The following is a 17,132-nucleotide window of genomic DNA, read 5'->3' on the forward strand; positions in this document are numbered from 1 at the left end:
ATGGGCCGATATGTAAGAGACGGTGGAAATTTAATGTAAGGGACAGCACCTTCCAAACCCACGACCACTACCATCTAGAAGGACAAGAGCAGCAGAAACCTGGAACCCCACCACCTGGAGGTTCCCCTCCAAGTCACTCACTACCCTGACTGGGAAATATATCGGCTGTTCCTTCACTGTCGCTGGGGCAACGTCCTGGAATTCCCTCCCTAACAGCAGAGTGGGTCGACCTACGCCTCAAGGGCTGCAGCGGTTCAAGAACGCAGCTCATCACCACCTTCTGAAGGGCAACTAGGGATGGGCAATAAATGCTGGGCCTAACCAGCGACACCCACACCCCGTAAATGAATGAAAAGAAATTAAGAGATAGGTCTACTATCACCTGACCAGGGCAACTAAGGTTGGGCAATAAATGTTGGCCTTGCTAGGAAGATTACATCCCGGTAATGAATAAAGGTCATGTAGAACAGAAGTTCCCAAGTTACATCTTAGCCTGCGTTGAGTCAGCTGATTTCGGTCAGGCTACATTGCGCTGTTACCCCGGGCCAGTGAGGGAAAGACTATTTGGGGTTTCCGCTCCTGAACATTATGCAGTGTTAGTGTATAGGTGATGGATGAGAGCCAAGTGGGCCTAGCTGCGAAGGCACTGCATGATCGAATCTCTTGATGATCTCATTCTTTGAACTCATGCGTAAGGATGAGGCATCTAAAGGATGCAGGAAGTTTGCTATTTGTACTGTAGAGTGCAACAATCCTCCTGGGAAACCAAGGAGAAAACCTAGCGTTCATGTGACGTATCCCACCATCCTGGATGGGAGGTGGGGCGGGGGGGGGGGGGGAGAAATACTACAGCAGAGGGGCTTAGAGAGAGAGAGAAAGTTCCAATGCTTGGGGGTGAGATGCTAAAAATACTCCCATTGATGGTGGCACTACCAGATTTCAAAGAATGGTGGGTGCAAGCTGGGACAGAGAGACGTGTGAAATTTGCAGAGTTAGGAAAGAGTTATGCAATGGAGGAATTTGAGTTGATAACAGGTCATTTTAAAATGCACAAAGGGACAGATAACAAATGGAAGTTTTCAAGGGCAGGAATAATGGGCAGGCAGGTCTGTATGGGAAAGGTGGTAGTTGGCAGGGTTTCAAATGCAATGAAGTTGATGCAGAATGCCCTGGAAGGAGAATGCGGTGTTCAAGTTTGAGCAGGACATTGAGGCTGTGCAGCGAGCTTGACTGGCCATTCAAACAGAGTTATTGGATGAAAGAGTTTTCCTCAAGGAATGATTCATATTCTTACCTGGGTTCATTAAAGTATTTTCCCCCGGTGGTTTAGCTGGTTAATTGACACAAGTAGACTCAGTTAGACCAGAAGGACCCTGGTTTGATGCCCATTTAGCTGATTTCAGCCTGTTGGCTGCTGGGTAAATGAGGTTAAATTATCCAGATACACATTACTGTTCAACAACTTCTGTTGGAATTGGAGATTGATTGAGGACTAGATTGGGTTTCCGATGCTACAGTCGTTGAATAACCAATCTGCCGGGATGAGTATAATGCATAATTTTGCATAATTGTAGCAGCTCCTTGGGTTCCACCAATGTCTGTCTGGGAAGAAGTGAAGGGGAATTACTGAAGTAGGTCTGTTTTAGCGCAGTACTGCTGATGGGTCTGTACTCTGTAGTTCTCACTCCACAGTATCATTTTTGTAATGTCTTTGTATTATTGCGAGGAGTCACTTGTACTTGGAGAGATGCACTGGGGACAATTCTCTGATATGGAGGCCAAGTGTTCGCGCCGTCGTGAACGCCGTCGCGTTTCACGACGGCGCGAACAGGGCCCGGGCACGACCTATTGCCCCCACAGGGGGCCAGCACAGTGCTGGAGCAGTTCACGCCGCTCCAGCGTCCTTACCACGCCATCCTGCGCATGCGCGGGGAACGTCTTACGCATGCCGGCCCCTCACCAACATGGGGCCGGTGTTCTGAGGCTGCGCGTGGAAGGAGGTACGCTTGGGCGGGGGGAGAGGCCGGCCCGCCGATCGGTGGGCCCCGATCGCGGGCCATACCCCATCGGAAGCCACCCCGGTGAAGGAGCCCCCTCCCCCCCCCCCCACAGGCAGCCCCCCACGCCCCCCCAGCGTTCAAGCAGAGTTCCCGCCGGCAGCGACCAGGGGTGGACGGGAACCTGTCGTGTCGTAGCGGCCGCTCGGCCCATCCGGGCCGGAGAATCGCCGCTCGCCGGTTCTCCGAGCGGCCCGGTGCGAATCGCGCACCGCTGGTTTCCGGGCGTGGGAGAATTGCGTGCGGGGGTCGGGGCTGCGTGGCGCGATTCACGCGGCACCCCGGCGATTCTCCCACCCGGCGTGGGGTGGGGGGGGTGGGAGGGGGGAGTAAATAGAGCCCACTAGCTTAGACTATGAGCAAATTTTGACTGCAGCATTTGAACTGTAACTACGCCACATTATCCACTTCCCTTTTTCCGCAGAATGTGATAAAGAAGAAAAAACAACTGAAAACCAAAAAACAGAGACAAAATTCCTACTTAATCCGGAAAGTGATGGATACTGCAAAGCATTACCAGGTATGGAATCCTGGATAGAAATACAGAGAGAAAGGAAGAGAGAGGCAAAGAAAGTGAGAGAGAGCAATACCAAAAGTGAAAGACATGAAGGGAGATACAGGGAGGGAGAGACGTAAAGAGAATAATACAATGGGAGTGAAACAATGAGAGAAAGACACACACATGAAGGCAGAAGGTCAGAGAGAGAGTGTGTGTGGAGGAACAGGGTCACATGCAAAGGGAGCAGAGGGGAGATGAGAAGATTTTTTAATGCATTGAATTGTTGTAATCTGAATTGTACTGCTTGAAAAGTTGATGCAAGAGGATTCAGTAATAATTTCAAAATGAAATTGGATGAGTACTTGAATATGAAAAGAAATGGGGAAAGAGCAGGGGATAATAGCATCATTGGAATGCCCTATCAAATGGCTGACACAAACACGATGGGCTGAATGGCCCCCTTTTTGTAAGGTGCTATTCTGTGAGAAAGAAGGATGGTCTCAAGTCTGAAGGAATGTATCTTGAATCATTGATCCTGAAATCAGGTGAACTATGGAAAAAAACACAATAGGTTCCGAAAGTGAGGGGCACCTTCCACCCCTTATCTGGTCCACATATCAGACCTCAAAACGATTTCAGGGTAACCCGGTCCAGGTTAGTAAGTCTCAGCCTTCATCAAAGAATGTGGAAAAAAAATGGAGGATACTCAGAGAAGGGTTGAACAACTTGGGCAGTGAGTGAGTCCTGTGACCAAATTTCTCAAGTACAATCGCTGCGTGCTGGGATTTCCCATTTGTGAACTGTCATTTTAGTGGGAATGATAGTGAAGTGGTCATGATACTGGACTAATCGTCTCAGTCCCACGCTGGCCCCAGGTAAACTAGCCATTTTGAGCTGTCAGATTGTCATAAAAATACCCAGTTGGTTCATCAAGCCCTTCAGCAAAGTGCTGTACACCCCTACAGCATCCTCCTTGTAGCCATCTGGGACGGCCACTTCCCGATTACACAATGGACACTTTGCAAAGATTGCAGGGAAAATGGACAATGCTGAGAAAACAAGCAGGTTCAGAGCTTGTCCGTATATTGGAGCCGCAGCTCCCAGACAAGACCAAAACTGTAGGCCCATTAGCATTCTAATGGCCCATCTCCGGGGACAAAAGAGTAACCGATACTAAGGCAGACACCCCGGGCGCCAGAGGAGACCGAAACAAAGCAGGCCAACGGCCAATGGCCACCTAGGACACGCCCAGCCATCAGGGCACCCATCCCTTTATTGGATGAAATCAATAGGAATGATCGAGAAATGGCCCAATTGATTGGGGCCAAGTTCAAGGCCCGCCCAAAAGAGCGCGAAGCCCCTTTGGATATAAGAAGGAGCCCCCAAGAGAGAATCGTTCTCTTGGACGCGGCTCTCACCGAGGAGAGACCCGTCCACCAGCTGCACCAGAAGCAATTAAGTCCAAGGTCAACGCTCGCTGCCAGACGGACAACCTTAGCTGTTCCCCTGTACCAGTTCGACCCCAGCAGCCTCAGAACCGAACAACGGCCATTGTTCCTCTGACTGAGTGGGCGCCCAAAGCTAAGTATAGGCTTTAGCAGTAGTGATAGTTTAGTCTGTAGAGTTTTGTGCATGAGTATATTTAACTGTGTGTGTAAATAAATAAGCATTGACTTTGAAGTAACTAACTGGGGTATCGAGTCTTTGATCAGTATCCAGGTTTGAACCTTGTGGGGGTATCGAAAGATACCTGGCGACTCTAGAGCAAACATAATTAGGATTAAGGAAGGCGACCATATTGACTGCCATAGTCCGAGCCATCCAAAGAGACCAACATCCTGACAACGTGGCTCCAGCTCCACACTAAAAAAAGCAAAATACTGCAGATGTTGGAAATCTAAAATAGAAACAGGAAATACAGGACAACACTCAGCAGCAGAGGCAGCATCTGCTGAAAGACAGACTGAGTTCACGGGGTGAATTCTCTGCCTCCCCATCCAGTGTTTCTTGGCGTAATGCTGTCGCTGGCTCTCCGGTCCCGCCGCTGGCCAATGGAATTCCCAATGTAGCCACCCCACGCCGCCAGGAAACCCGCGGGCAGTGGTGCGCTGCCGGCGGAATGGAGAATCTATTCCGGCAATCATGTCAATCACAAAAGGCTGAGTCAACAAATACTTGTTGAATCTTTCTCCCAGTTTCTGTTTTTAGCTCAGTATCTTCCTGCGCTGTAAACTCTTTTCAGGGAAATGTCGAGATGACAGAATAGTCTTGCCAATAACACCTGCATCCTGAGCATTGATTAACATTTTCCTCATGTCTTGTGTTTAGTTTGTACAGGAACCACAGGCACACAAGAAACCTGAAAAAACACATGCAGGAAAACACCAAGGTCGCTCACTTCAAGCCCCCTTCAAGTCACACCAAAATGGCAACAACTTGGACTCCACCATAAATTTGTTGGTAATTGCTACATTACTCATACATCTTCCATTTTGGCAAAGAGGATGAAAATCAATCTCTGAGCTTTTAGTGTGTGTGGCTAGGTAGCACGGGCGGCACTGTAGCACAGTGGTTAGCACCGTTGCTTCACAGCGCCAGGCACCCGGGGTTCGATTCCCGGCTTGGGTCACTGTCTGTGCGGAGTCTGCACGTTCTCCCCGTGTCTGCGTGGGTTTCCTCCGGGTGCTCCGGTTTCCTCCCACAAATCCCAAAAGACGTGCTGTTAGGCGAATTGGGCATTCTGAATTCTCCTGAACAGGCGACAGAATGTGGCGACTAGGGGCTTTTCACAGTAACTTCATTGTAGTGTTAATATAAGCCTACTTGTGACAATAATAAAGATTACTGATTGTCAGGAACCCAATCACTGGATAAAATCATAGAATAGTATAGTATTGAAGGAAGGGCCGTGGGGATATTCTTTCAAAGAATATTCCAGTTTGTACCACTTTGCCACACTTCCTCCACAAACTGCAATATTTTCTCTTTGAGAACACCCATGCCTTTCCCTCCTCCACTTACTCTCTCCCCCTCAGGTCTACTCGTTCCTTGGTTCCCTGCTGAAAATTATTTGTTTTCAAAAAACCTATTGTTTTGCAGCTTTATATGCAGCTCACTAGGAGCTATGCATTCAAAAAAGATCAAGAGTAACTGAACCTTTGCTGGTCTTCCCACCACATAAATACTTCAAAAGCCCTTCATTGGCTGTAAGACGATTTGGGACATTGTGAGATCATGAAAGGGTGTGTGTGTGAAATGCAAGTTCTTTATTTTCTGACCTTAGTTGTTTTGTTATTGCTTTTAGACTCTCCCTTGGCATAGAGAAGGCAGCTGATGGAGTCTTTACCACCCTCTTGACTCCATCGAATTCACTTGGACAGGGAATGTCAAGGACAGCTTTCCAACCCAAAGGTCAACTGAGGGATTCCTTGGGGCCATTGTTGCTGGCATTGAATTCAGTCTATCAGTTGACGTTTGGATTTGCGTCGGCCACTTATTCTTCAAGTGATTCTTTTCCCCTTTTTCCCTTTTTTAAGTCTCTCCACTTGACCAAGATCCCACTCTTTGATCCACAGACATGCCCAAAATTGGGGAATGCATCACTCCATGCTGTGACTTAGCATCAGTGCTTACCCACAATCCATCCTGAACTGTTCACTTCTCCTTCCCTTTATATTGTGCCAACTGTTAAGAATTTAAACTTTCTTCATTAGCAGCTCTCCCAGCACCAAGAATGGTTAAGAAATAGTGGAAAATTGAAAAGGACAGAGGATCTACAGAGTGCTGACCGCCAGATTTTCCACAAGGTTCAGGTAGGCTTCACTATTAAGGTAGCAATGTTGTAAACTCTGGGCATTTACCATTCCTCGAATTGTGACTTGACCATGTCCATCGGGCATGAGGTGGGCAGAATGAGCCTATCCCTTCCTCCCACTCCACCCAAACCTCCCCAAGAATTGGTTGGAGACCCTAACTGAGACTTGAATGAACGTCATGGTCAGAACTCATTACCATTCTGTTGTGACAGCTTGTTTATCAGTGAGGCTCAACAATCTACCAGTTCCACAACAGAGCTCAGTCTATCCAGGGAATTAAAGGGAAAGGGTGGATAGTGTGTCAGGGCGGGAATCCTCTGGGAAAGCTGTAGAGGGGTGGATATCACACATAACAATATCTGTGCGATGACCCCCTCTAAATATAAACTGTTACGTAAATCTTATCAGAGCAGCCCCTTTTAGAACCATTATTGAGGGCTGGTTTAGCACAGTGGGCTAAAGAGCTGGCTTGTAATGCAGAACAATGCCAGCAGCGCGGGTTCAATTCCCGTACCAGCCTCCCCGAACAGGCGCCGGAATGTGGTGACTAGGGGCTTTTCACAGTAACTTCATTGAAGCCTACTTGTGACAATAAGTGATTATTATTATTAATTTGCATGAACCAATGAAGTTCATACCTATTTCTGGTAGATGCTTGAGTCGCTTATGTCAAGGCCATTCCTTTATGGTGGTGGCCTGGCTGTTGGAACCAAAGGGCTGCCTTGCTAAGAGTAGCCTGCTAAAGAGTTCAAGACCAGAGCAATTGTAGTTAATTCTGTCTCTCAGGGAATTCAGGGTCTTAGGCATTTTCAGATCAGGTATCAAAATTAATTTGTGGGTGACAGATCCAGGGCCAGTGGAATAGTAATGGCCAAAGTCCCCTGATTTCTGTCCCTATCACTCAGAACACAAGCACAGACCAGGTTAACCTTTCAGCACCATATGTGCAAGCAGCACCCAGGCTGCCAATGCAAACCTGTGGTTCAGAGTTGGTGCATGACTGAGTGGGTAGCACTCTTGCCTCTGAGTCAGAAGGTTGTGGGTTCAAGTTCCACAGTAGAGACTTAAATTTATGTTGCAGGTTGATGTACCGAGTTTGGGACTGAAGGTGCGATGCTCTGTCGGGAGTGTTCTGCGGGATCCTCCGCTTCGCCGGCAGCGCACCCACGCCCGTGGGTTTTCTCACCGGGCAGGGGGTGGCCACAATGGGAAACCCCATTGGACGGGTGCGGGAACGGAGAATCCCGCAGCTGGCGGGGGCGCGCCATGCCGGAAAACGGGGCTGGTGGGACGGACAATCCCACCCGTTGTCTTTCCAATGACACATTAAACTGGACCTCCTTCACTCTGAGGGTATTAAAGGTGCTGCAGGATTGTTTGACAAACACCACGGCTCGAGCCAATGGTTTCCCTGAAATCAAAAATGATCCGATCAATATCTGATTGCTGTTTGTGGGGTTTTCCTGTGTGAACGTTTGTTGTTGCATTTCCTACAAGACAACTGCAAAACCACTTCAAAAGTTTTTTTAAAAAAAATAATTTTTATTAAAGGTTTTCATAAAATATCAATAACAAAATGAGAAAGAAAAAAGAACCCAACAGGGTTAAGTACAAACACAATCTAAAAAAGCAACCCCCCAAACCCCTCCCCCCCGTACCTAACTAATAAATTAACATTAACACCCCGACTTAAGACAACAGGTGTATACACCCCCTCAGACCCTTCCAGTGTAAATAACATAAACAAAAATAAAGTAACCCCCCCCCCCCCCGCCACCCCCCGAGCTGCTGCTGCCATTGACCAATGTCTATCGTTCTGCCAGGAAGTCTAAGAACAGTTGCCACCGCCTAAAGAACCCTTGTACCGACCCTCTCAAGGCGAATTTCACCCTCTCCAATTTAATGAACCCTGCCATATCGCTGATCCAGGATTCCACGCTTGGGGGCCTCGTATCTTTCCACTGAAGGAGAACCCTTCGCCGGGCTACCAGGGACGCAAAGGCCAGAATTCCGGCCTCTTTCGCCTCCTGCACTCCCGGCTCCTCTGCCACCCCAAATATTGCGAGCCCCCAGCCCGGTTTGACCCTGGATCCTACCACCCTCGACACCGTCCTCGCTACGCCCTTCCTAAATTCCTCCAGCGCTGGGCATGCCCAGAACATATGGGTGTGGTTTGCTGGGCTCCCTGAGCACCTAACACACCTGTCCTCACCCCCAAAGAACCTGCTCATCCTTGTCCCGGTCATGTGTGCCCTGTGCAGCACCTTAAACTGGATGAGGCTGAGCCTCGCGCATGAAGAGGAAGAGTTCACCCTCCCTAGGGCATCTGCCCACGTCCCCTCTTCGATCTCCTCTCCCAACTCCTCCCACTTACCTTTCAACTCCACCACCGAGGCCTCCTCCTCCTCCTGCATCACCTGGTAAGTTTCCGAGATCTTCCCCAATCCCACCCACCCCCCCGAGAGCACCCTGTCCTGTACTGTGTGTGGCAGTGGCCGTGGGAATTCCACCACCTGCCGTCTGGCAAACGCCCTTACCTGTAAGTACCTGAAGATGTTCCCCGGGGGAGAGCCCGTACCTCTCCTCCAGCTCACCCAAGCTCGCGAACTTCCCGTCCACAAACAGGTCCCCTAACTTTCGTATGCCTGCCCTGTGCCACCCCGAAAACCCTCCACCTGTTCTTCCTGTGGCGAACCGGTGGTTCCCCCGTAATGGGGTCCACGCCGAGGCCCTAACTTCCCCCCTATGCCGCCTCCACTGCCCCCAAATTGTGAGGGCCGCCACCACAACCGGGCTCGTGGTATACCTCCTTGGAGGGAGTGGCAGCGGCGCCGTTGCCAGCGCCCCCAGACTCGTACCCACACAGGACGCCGTCTCCAGCCTCTTCCATGCAGCCCCCTCCCCCTCCATCACCCACTTGCGCACCATTGTCGCATTGGCGGCCCAGTAGTACCCACAGAGGTTGGGCAGCGTCAGCCCCCCCCCTATCTCTACTCCGCTCCAGGAACACCCTTCTCACCCTCGGAGTCCCTCGCGCCCACACAAACCCCATTATACTCCTGTTAACCCGCCTGAAAAAAGCCTTCAGGATAAACACGGGGAGGCACTGGAACAGGAACAAAAACCTTGGGAGCACCGTCATTTTGATTGACTGCACCCTACCCGTCAGGGACAGCGGCAACGCGTCCCACCTCTTGAACTCCTCCTCCATTTGCTCCACCAGCCTTGTAAAGTTAAGCCTATGCAGGGCCCCCCAGCTCCTGGCCACCTGGACCCCCAAATATCTGAAACTCCTCTCCGCCCTTTTTAGTGGGAGCTCGCCAATCCCCCTCTCCTGGTCCCATAGCTGAACTACGAACAGCTCGCTCTTCCCCATATTGAGCTTGTACCCCGAAAAGACCCCGAATTCCCTAAGCATCCCCATTACCTCCGGCATTCCTCCCACCGGGTCCGCCACATACAGCAGCAGGTCGTCCGCATAAAGCGACACCCTATGCTCCTCCCCACCCCGCACCAACCCCCTCCAGTTCCTCGACTCTCTCAGTGCCATAGCCAGGGGTTCAATCGCCAGTGCGAAGAGCAGAGGGGACAGGGGACACCCCTGTCTCGTCCCTCGGTGCAACCAAAAGTACTCGGACCTCCTCCTATTTGTGGCCACACTCGCCATCGGGACCTCGTACAACAGCCTAACCCACCTGACAAACCCCTCCCCAAACCCGAACCTCTTCAGCACCTCGCACAGGTACCCCCACTCTACCCTATCGAAGGCTTTCTCAGCGTCCATCGCCACCACTATCTCCGCCTCCCCCTCCCTTGCCGGCATCATGATAACGTTCAAAAGCCTCCGCACATTCGCATTCAACTGTCTCCCCTTCACAAACCCCGTCTGGTCTTCATGGATGATCTGCGGCACACAATCCTCAATCCTCATGGCTAAAACCTTCGCCAGCACCTTGGCATCTACATTTAGCAAGGAAATCGGTCTGTAAGACCCACATTGCAGGGGATCCTTGTCCCGCTTCAGGATCAAGGAGATCAGTGCCCGGGACATCGTCGGGGGTAAAGCCCCCCCTCCCTTGCCTCATTAAAGGTCCTAACTAACAGCGGGCCCAACAGGTCCATATGTTTTTTATAGAACTCGACCGGGAAACCGTCCGGCCCCGGTGCCTTCCCCGCCTGCATGCTTCCTATCCCTTTGATCAGCTCCTCCAGCCCAATCGGGGCCCCCAATCCCGCCACCAGTCCCTCTTCCACCTTTGGAAACCTCAATTGGTCCAGGAAACGGCCCATCCCTCCCTCCTCCCGTGGGGGCTCGGATCGGTACAATTCCTCGTAGAAGTCCCTGAAGACCCCATTGATGCCAACCCCACTCCGCACCACGCTCCCTCCCCTGTCCTTAACTCCCCCGATCTCCCTAGCTGCGTCCCGCTTCCGAAGCTGATGCGCCAGCATCCGGCTTGCCTTTTCCCCATACTCGTAGACCGCCCCCTGGGCCTTCCTCCACTGCACCTCCGCCTTCCTGGTGGTCACCAGGTCGAATTCGGCCTGGAGGCTGCGCCTCTTCCTCAACAATCCTTCCTCAGGTTCTTCCGCATACCTCCTGTCCACCCTCACCAACTCCCCCATCAGCCTCTCCCTCTCCCCCCGCTCCCTCCACTCCTTGTGGGCCCTGATGGAGATCAGCTCTCCCCTCACCACCGCCTTCAGTGCCTCCCATACCACCCCCACTCGGACCTCCCCGCTGTTGTTGGTCTCCAAGTACCTCTTTATACTTCCTCGGACCCGCTCGCTCACCTCCTCGTCTGCCAACAGCCCCACCTCCAAGCGCCACAGCGGGCGCTGGTCCCTCTCCTCCCCATCTCCAAGTCCACCCAATGCGGGGCGTGGTCCGAAATGGCTATTGCTGAATACTCGGTATCCTCTACTCTCGCTATCAGCGCCCTACTCAAAATGAAAAAGTCGATTCGAGAATAAGCCTTATGGACATGTGAGAAGAATGAAAATTCCCTAGCCCCCGGCCTTGCAAATCTCCAAGGGTCCACCCCTCCCATTTGGTCCATAAATCCCCTCAACACTCTAGCCGCCGCCGGCTTCCTAACCGTCCTAGACCTGGAGCGATCCAGTGCCGGATCCAGCACCGTGTTAAAGCCTCCCCCCATTATCAGGCCCCCCACTTCCAAGTCTGGGATCCGACCCAACATACGCCGCATAAAACCCGCATCGTCCCAGTTTGGGGCATACACATTGACCAGTACCACCCTCTCTCCCTGCAACTTACCACTTACCATTATGTACCTACCACCATTATCTGCCACAATGCTCGGCGTCTCGAATAACACCTTCTTTCCCACGAAGATCGCCACCCCTCGATTTTTGGCATCTAGCCCCGAGTGAAACACCTGACCTACCCACCCTTTCCTCAGTCTTACCTGGTCTGCCACCTTCAGGTGTGTCTCCTGGAGCATAACCACATCCACCTTGAGCCCCTTCAGGTGCGCGAACACGCGGGTCCGCTTAACCGGCCCATTCAGTCCCCTTACATTCCAGGTTATCAGCCGGATCAGGGGGCTACCCGCCCCCCTCCCCCGCCGACTAGCCATGACCCCTCCTCGGCCAGCCACGCACCCGCACCCCACTCCCGGCCCATTCCCCACGGCGGCAGACCCCCGTCTCGACCCCCCCACTCGCCCCAGCTCCCCCTTGATCTTAGCAGCAGCAACTCGATCCCCCCTCCCGCCCCGGCTAGGACCCATCCTAGTTGGTTTACTCCCCCCATTGCACTTCCGCAAGTCAGCTGACTCCTGCTGACCCCGGCCACTCCCGCCTCCCCTTCGACTCCTCCCATTGTGTGGCACACCCTCCTCTCCCACTCCCCATCCACAGGCTTTCCCCCTCCCCCCTCCGTTCTAAGCGCGGGAAACAATCCTCGCCTCCCCGCCCCGGTCCCGCCCCCCCCCAGTCTTCGGCACGGGAAAAAAATCCCGCGCTCTCCGCCTACCAGGCCCCGCCACCAACCAAAACAGTGCCCAACCCGCCCCATCCACCCTCCCCAACCCGAAAGAGAAAAACACAGAGAAAAAGAAACCCAAAACAATGCAAAGGCCCCCCCCCCGAACCAAAAATAGGCATAACATATCCACCGCAGTCCCCAATCGCCCATCCCGACCCTCAGTCTGTGTCTAGCTTCTCGGCCTGAACAAAGGCCCACGCCTCCTCCGGAGACTCAAAATAATGGTGCCGGTCCTTGTAGGTAACCCACAATCGCGCCGGCTGCAACATGCCAAACTTCACCCCCTTCCTGTGCAGCACCGCCTTCGCTCGACTGTACCCGGCCCTCCTCTTCGCCACCTCCGCACTCCAGTCCTGGTATATCCGAAACTCCGCGTATTCCCACCTGCTGCTCCTCTCCTTCTTGGCCCACCTGAGCACACACTCCCGATCGACGAACCGATGGAACCGCACCAGCACCGCCCACGGAGGCTCGTTAGCCTTGGGCCTTCTCGCCAACACTCTATGGGCCCCTTCCAGCTCCAGGGGCCCCTGGAAGGACCCCGCTCCCATCAGCGAGTTTAACATGGTGACCACATAGGCCCCCACGTCCGGCCCCTCCAGCCCCTCCGGGAGGCCCAGAATCCGCAGATTCTTTCGCCTCGACCGATTCTCCATCTCCTCGAACCGCTCCTGCCATTTCTTGTGGAGCGCCTCGTGCGCCTCCACCTTTACCGCCAAGCCTAAGATCTCGTCCTCATTGTCAGAGATCTTTTGTTGAGCCTCTCGGATCGCCACCCCCTGGGCCGTCTGTGTCTCCAGCAGCTTATCAATAGAAGCCTTCATCGGCTCTAGCAGGTCCGTTTTAATCTCTCTGAGGCAGCGCTGGATACCCTCCTGTTGCTCCTCCGCCCACTGCCTCCACGCTGCCTGGTCTCCGCCCGCCGCCATTTTGTCCTTCTTCCCTCCCTTCTTCTGGTCCACCACCACCTTTTTTGTCACCCCGCTCCTAGTTAAAGCCATATACTGACGGGGAGCTATTATTAACTCTTTCCCACATCGGGAAACGTCGAAAAAGTGCCCTTGGGGGCCCTGAAAAGAGCCCAAAAGTCTCGAGAGGGAATACTTTTGGCAGTGTTCTCTTCACCAATCTGCCCCAAAATGTCCGTGGAAACTCCTGAAAAAGGTCTAAGTGTCCGTTCCAGACGGGAGCTGCCGAATGCGTGACCTACTCCTCCATGGCCGCCACCGGAAGCCTCGTCCCCGCTTCTTCAGTGGCCCTGGTGAGATCTTTTCACAGTTGTTCCCTCTGCTGTTAGAATTCACTTTTGATAAAGGTCCTCAGGTCAGTTTGCAGCTTTAAGCTTGCCCTTCCCCCGCTTGCATGCTGGAAGGGGCCCTGTTTATCCTGTTGCAACCAAATCTTCCATTGCTTCTGCCGGGCCCGGCAGCCAAAAGACACAACACTCCTGGGGGACACCGTCAGGGGAATGCTGCAGTCTTCTTCCCACACCGGGAAATGTCAAACAAATGCCGTGGGGGCCCTGCAAAAGAGACCAAAAGTCCGTTCCAAGCGGGAGCTACCGAATATGCGACCTAGCTCTGCATAGCCGCACCCGGAAGTCTTCAAAAGTATTTTAATGGCTGTAAAGTTGCGGCTGTACTGAGTTTGTGACAGGTGTTATTAAAATGCAAGTTTTTCTTCCTTATCGATGTAGCCAACAGCAGCCTCTTCTCATGTGGAAGCTGCTACAATCAGAACACGGCTTCAGCCCCATGACCCCTTTGAAGAGCAGAAGCAGGAGGAAGAGCAACCAATCATCTTACGTAATCCTCGTCATCAGCGGAAAAACACTGCAATGAATGAAGGAAAGGTACTTGAAGACTTTTGCAGGAGAATGGTTTGTCCTTTGAGGTGCTGATGACCATGTACATTATCTGGGGTGTTTGGTGGGGCTCCAGTGGGTATGATGGTGACTGTTAAGGCCGATCTGCACTCAGAGGGTTCCACTGTAAACAGGACAAGGCATTGCAGATGACTGAGTTCTAGATGAGTTGCTCATTTGGAATTTTCTCTCTTGCATTTTCTCTCTGCCTCTGCTATGCTTCTTTTAATCTTCATTAAAGATTAAGATTAACCCCGGACTCCAGCTCTCCCCAGAAGATTCACTTTGCTAAGTGAGTTTCTGGCATTTTGGCTGCATGACCAACCTAACTAAGTTGTCACTGTCTCAATATAGTGTGCCTGCTTAACATGCCAGCTTAGGTGAGTATCTCAGTGTCTGGCATTTTATCTTGCCATTTGATCTTCAAGAGGGTTCCCGTACTGGTATTGTAATGCTGAGGCCGACGACAATACTCTGGGAGCTGGATTTGAATCCCAAGGCAGATGGTGGAATTTGAATTTAATTTTAAAAACCTGGAATTAAAAGTCTACTGATGACCATGAAATCATTGTGGATCATCCTGAAAACCCACCTGGTTCACTAATGCCCTTTAGGAAAGGGAATGTGTCATCCGTACCCAGTCTGGCTTACGTGTAACTCTTGAACGTTGTGGTAGCATGGTCCCTTTAAGGGGCGCTACTTCACGGGCCACGTGACCTGCCCAGAGCCTATGAGGATGGCGCGCGCGAGCCTCAGCCTATCGGATAGCTAGCTTAACTGTTGGGATATGACCAGAGTAAGCTTGGAGCTCGGGGGAGCGAGACATGTGGAGTTGTACTGTTCTGTATATAAAGTTCCTCTTTGTTGAATGCATCACCGTTGTGACTTAACACTGCCTCGCCGCTTTGCCTTACAATACAACACTGGCGACGAGAATACATCAATCTAGTTGAAGTAAAGTCATCAGAAATTGAAAAGGGAAGTGGGAAGGAAATAGTGGCCTCTCAGAATCCTGAAAAAGTGAAAGATAGTCAGTAGTCGAATAGCTATGCAGGAAAATTGATCTGTTAGAATCGGAGGTTGAAAGTTGGTGCCAATATGTTGAAAGGCTTTGATACTTTTTCGCTGAAAATGTAGCCTATTTGTGCACCTGACTGATGATGTCACCAGTGCTCACGTGACTAATCTCTTAAAGGGAGACTGCCCCTAACATCCCCTTCCCCTTTACTTTGAAACGTCCCCTGAAGCAAACACCCCCAGTATTTACATTCTTCCAAAAGCAATACCTATGCACAAACAGCAAAACTATTTACATCAACAAGAAAAACAGTTTCCAGTAGACACAAACATGATGCACATTTAAGAAGAGAGAGAGAGTCTGTCCAGCGGGCGCCTGTTTCGCACCGGTTGTCTCCTTACTTCTGGTCCAGGATTGTTCCCCACCTTCAAGAGACTGGGGACCTCAGGTGAAGAGGGTTTGTCCTTAGCGGGTGAAGAGATAGTCTCTTCCACAGAGGTGGTATTGTCAGTGACAACAATGGTTTGCTCTGAGGGCGGTGGGCTGAATTTAGGTAGTAAGGCCAAGGCCCCTTCTTTTTTTTATATAAATGTTTACAGTTATGTACACAGAATAAAATATAGACATATATAGAAGAGAAGAAAAAGTAAACTGGGAGGATATTGTGCATTAGCTCAACAACAGCAACTCTGTACAGCTAGCAATATTATTTTTAACACGTAAGTAGGCACCTGTTTGTGGGGGGTGGAGACTGGGGAGGTATGGAGAAATAATTACAGTAGTTATGCCCAATACAGAGAGGGCGATACGAGAATGGATCTGATGTTGGTGTTGTCACTTGCTTCTCTTGGGCGGTTTTCGCTGCCGTTGACGCCGCACGTTCACCTCCGCTTTGGCCGTTCGTCCCGTCTTTTGCCCGTCTTTTCCTTGCTCTCTGTAGCTGTATTTGTTGAGTTTGTTATTGTTTCCCGTGCTCTCCTTCCGGCTATCATTCCCCCGCCTCCCCCCCCCCCTCCTCTCTGGTTCCCCTCTATTGTTCCCTGTCTCCACCCTCTTCCCTCTTCCCCCTCTCCTCCCCCCCGCTTCTGTCCCCCTTGCCCACTCCCCCACTCCCCCTCCCCTTCTCCTGTGGTTCGCCTTTCTTTTCTCTTAGGTTTAGCTAGCTCCCCCCTGGATTTTGTTTTTGTAGGACCTTCTTTGGGATCCTAGCATTCTTCCCCCCCCCCCCCCCCCCCCCCAATACGAACACCATGATTAGTTTGTCCAGTGCTTTGAAAAAGGCCTTGGGGATGTAGATCGGGATGGATCTAAGTAGGAAGAGGTACCTGGGCAGTACGTTCATGTTGATCGTCTGGACTCTCCCTGCGAGGGAGAGAGGGAGTGTGTTCCATCTTTGTAGGTCCTTTTTTACTTCCTCTGTCAGACTGGTGAGGTTCCATTTGTGGATCCCTTTCCAGTCATGGGCCATTTGGATCCCCAGATAGCGGAATTTGAGTCGGGCTTGTTTAAACGGCAGTCCCGTTCGGGCTGCCCCACCTACTTGTGGGTGTACCGGGAAGATCTCGCTTTTGCTCATGTTGAGTTTGTAGCCCGAGAAGGCGCCAAACTCTTTCAGGAGCGCGATGATTCCGTCCATGCTGCTCTGTGGGTCCGAACTGTAGAGGAGCAGGTCATCTGCATAGAGTGAGACTCTGCTCTCTGCCTCCCCTTCGGATCCCCCTCCAGCTTTTTGCTGCTCTGAGCGTGATTGATAGTGGTTCGATCGCTAGAGCGCACAGCAGCGGGGACAGTGGGCATCCTTGTCTGGTGCCCCTGTGCAGCTGGAAGTATCGGGAGTTGATTTTTAGCCGTACGCTCGCCATGGGAGAG

At 51.7% G+C, this 17,132-nt stretch overlaps 1 protein-coding gene across 4 annotated transcripts in view; it reads left to right on the forward strand.

Annotated features, from left to right (window-relative positions):
• The window catches only part of LOC140405816 (cytosolic carboxypeptidase 2-like), a 310,411-nt gene that overhangs the window by 241,544 nt on the left and 51,735 nt on the right, over window positions 1-17,132 (forward strand). For 3 of the 4 annotated variants that reach the window (XM_072494234.1, XM_072494236.1, XM_072494237.1), the window contains exons 13-16: window positions 2,482-2,577; window positions 4,885-5,016; window positions 6,270-6,368; window positions 14,078-14,233. In XM_072494234.1, coding sequence (XP_072350335.1) covers window positions 2,482-2,577; window positions 4,885-5,016; window positions 6,270-6,368; window positions 14,078-14,233 — 483 coding nt within the window. The remainder of the gene's footprint in view (window positions 1-2,481; window positions 2,578-4,884; window positions 5,017-6,269; window positions 6,369-14,077; window positions 14,234-17,132) is intronic. The other variant, XM_072494235.1, reaches the window with a different exon arrangement.

Source organism: Scyliorhinus torazame, chromosome 2, assembly GCF_047496885.1.
Source record: "Scyliorhinus torazame isolate Kashiwa2021f chromosome 2, sScyTor2.1, whole genome shotgun sequence".
In the NCBI taxonomy this organism is placed as follows: domain Eukaryota; kingdom Metazoa; phylum Chordata; class Chondrichthyes; order Carcharhiniformes; family Scyliorhinidae; genus Scyliorhinus; species Scyliorhinus torazame.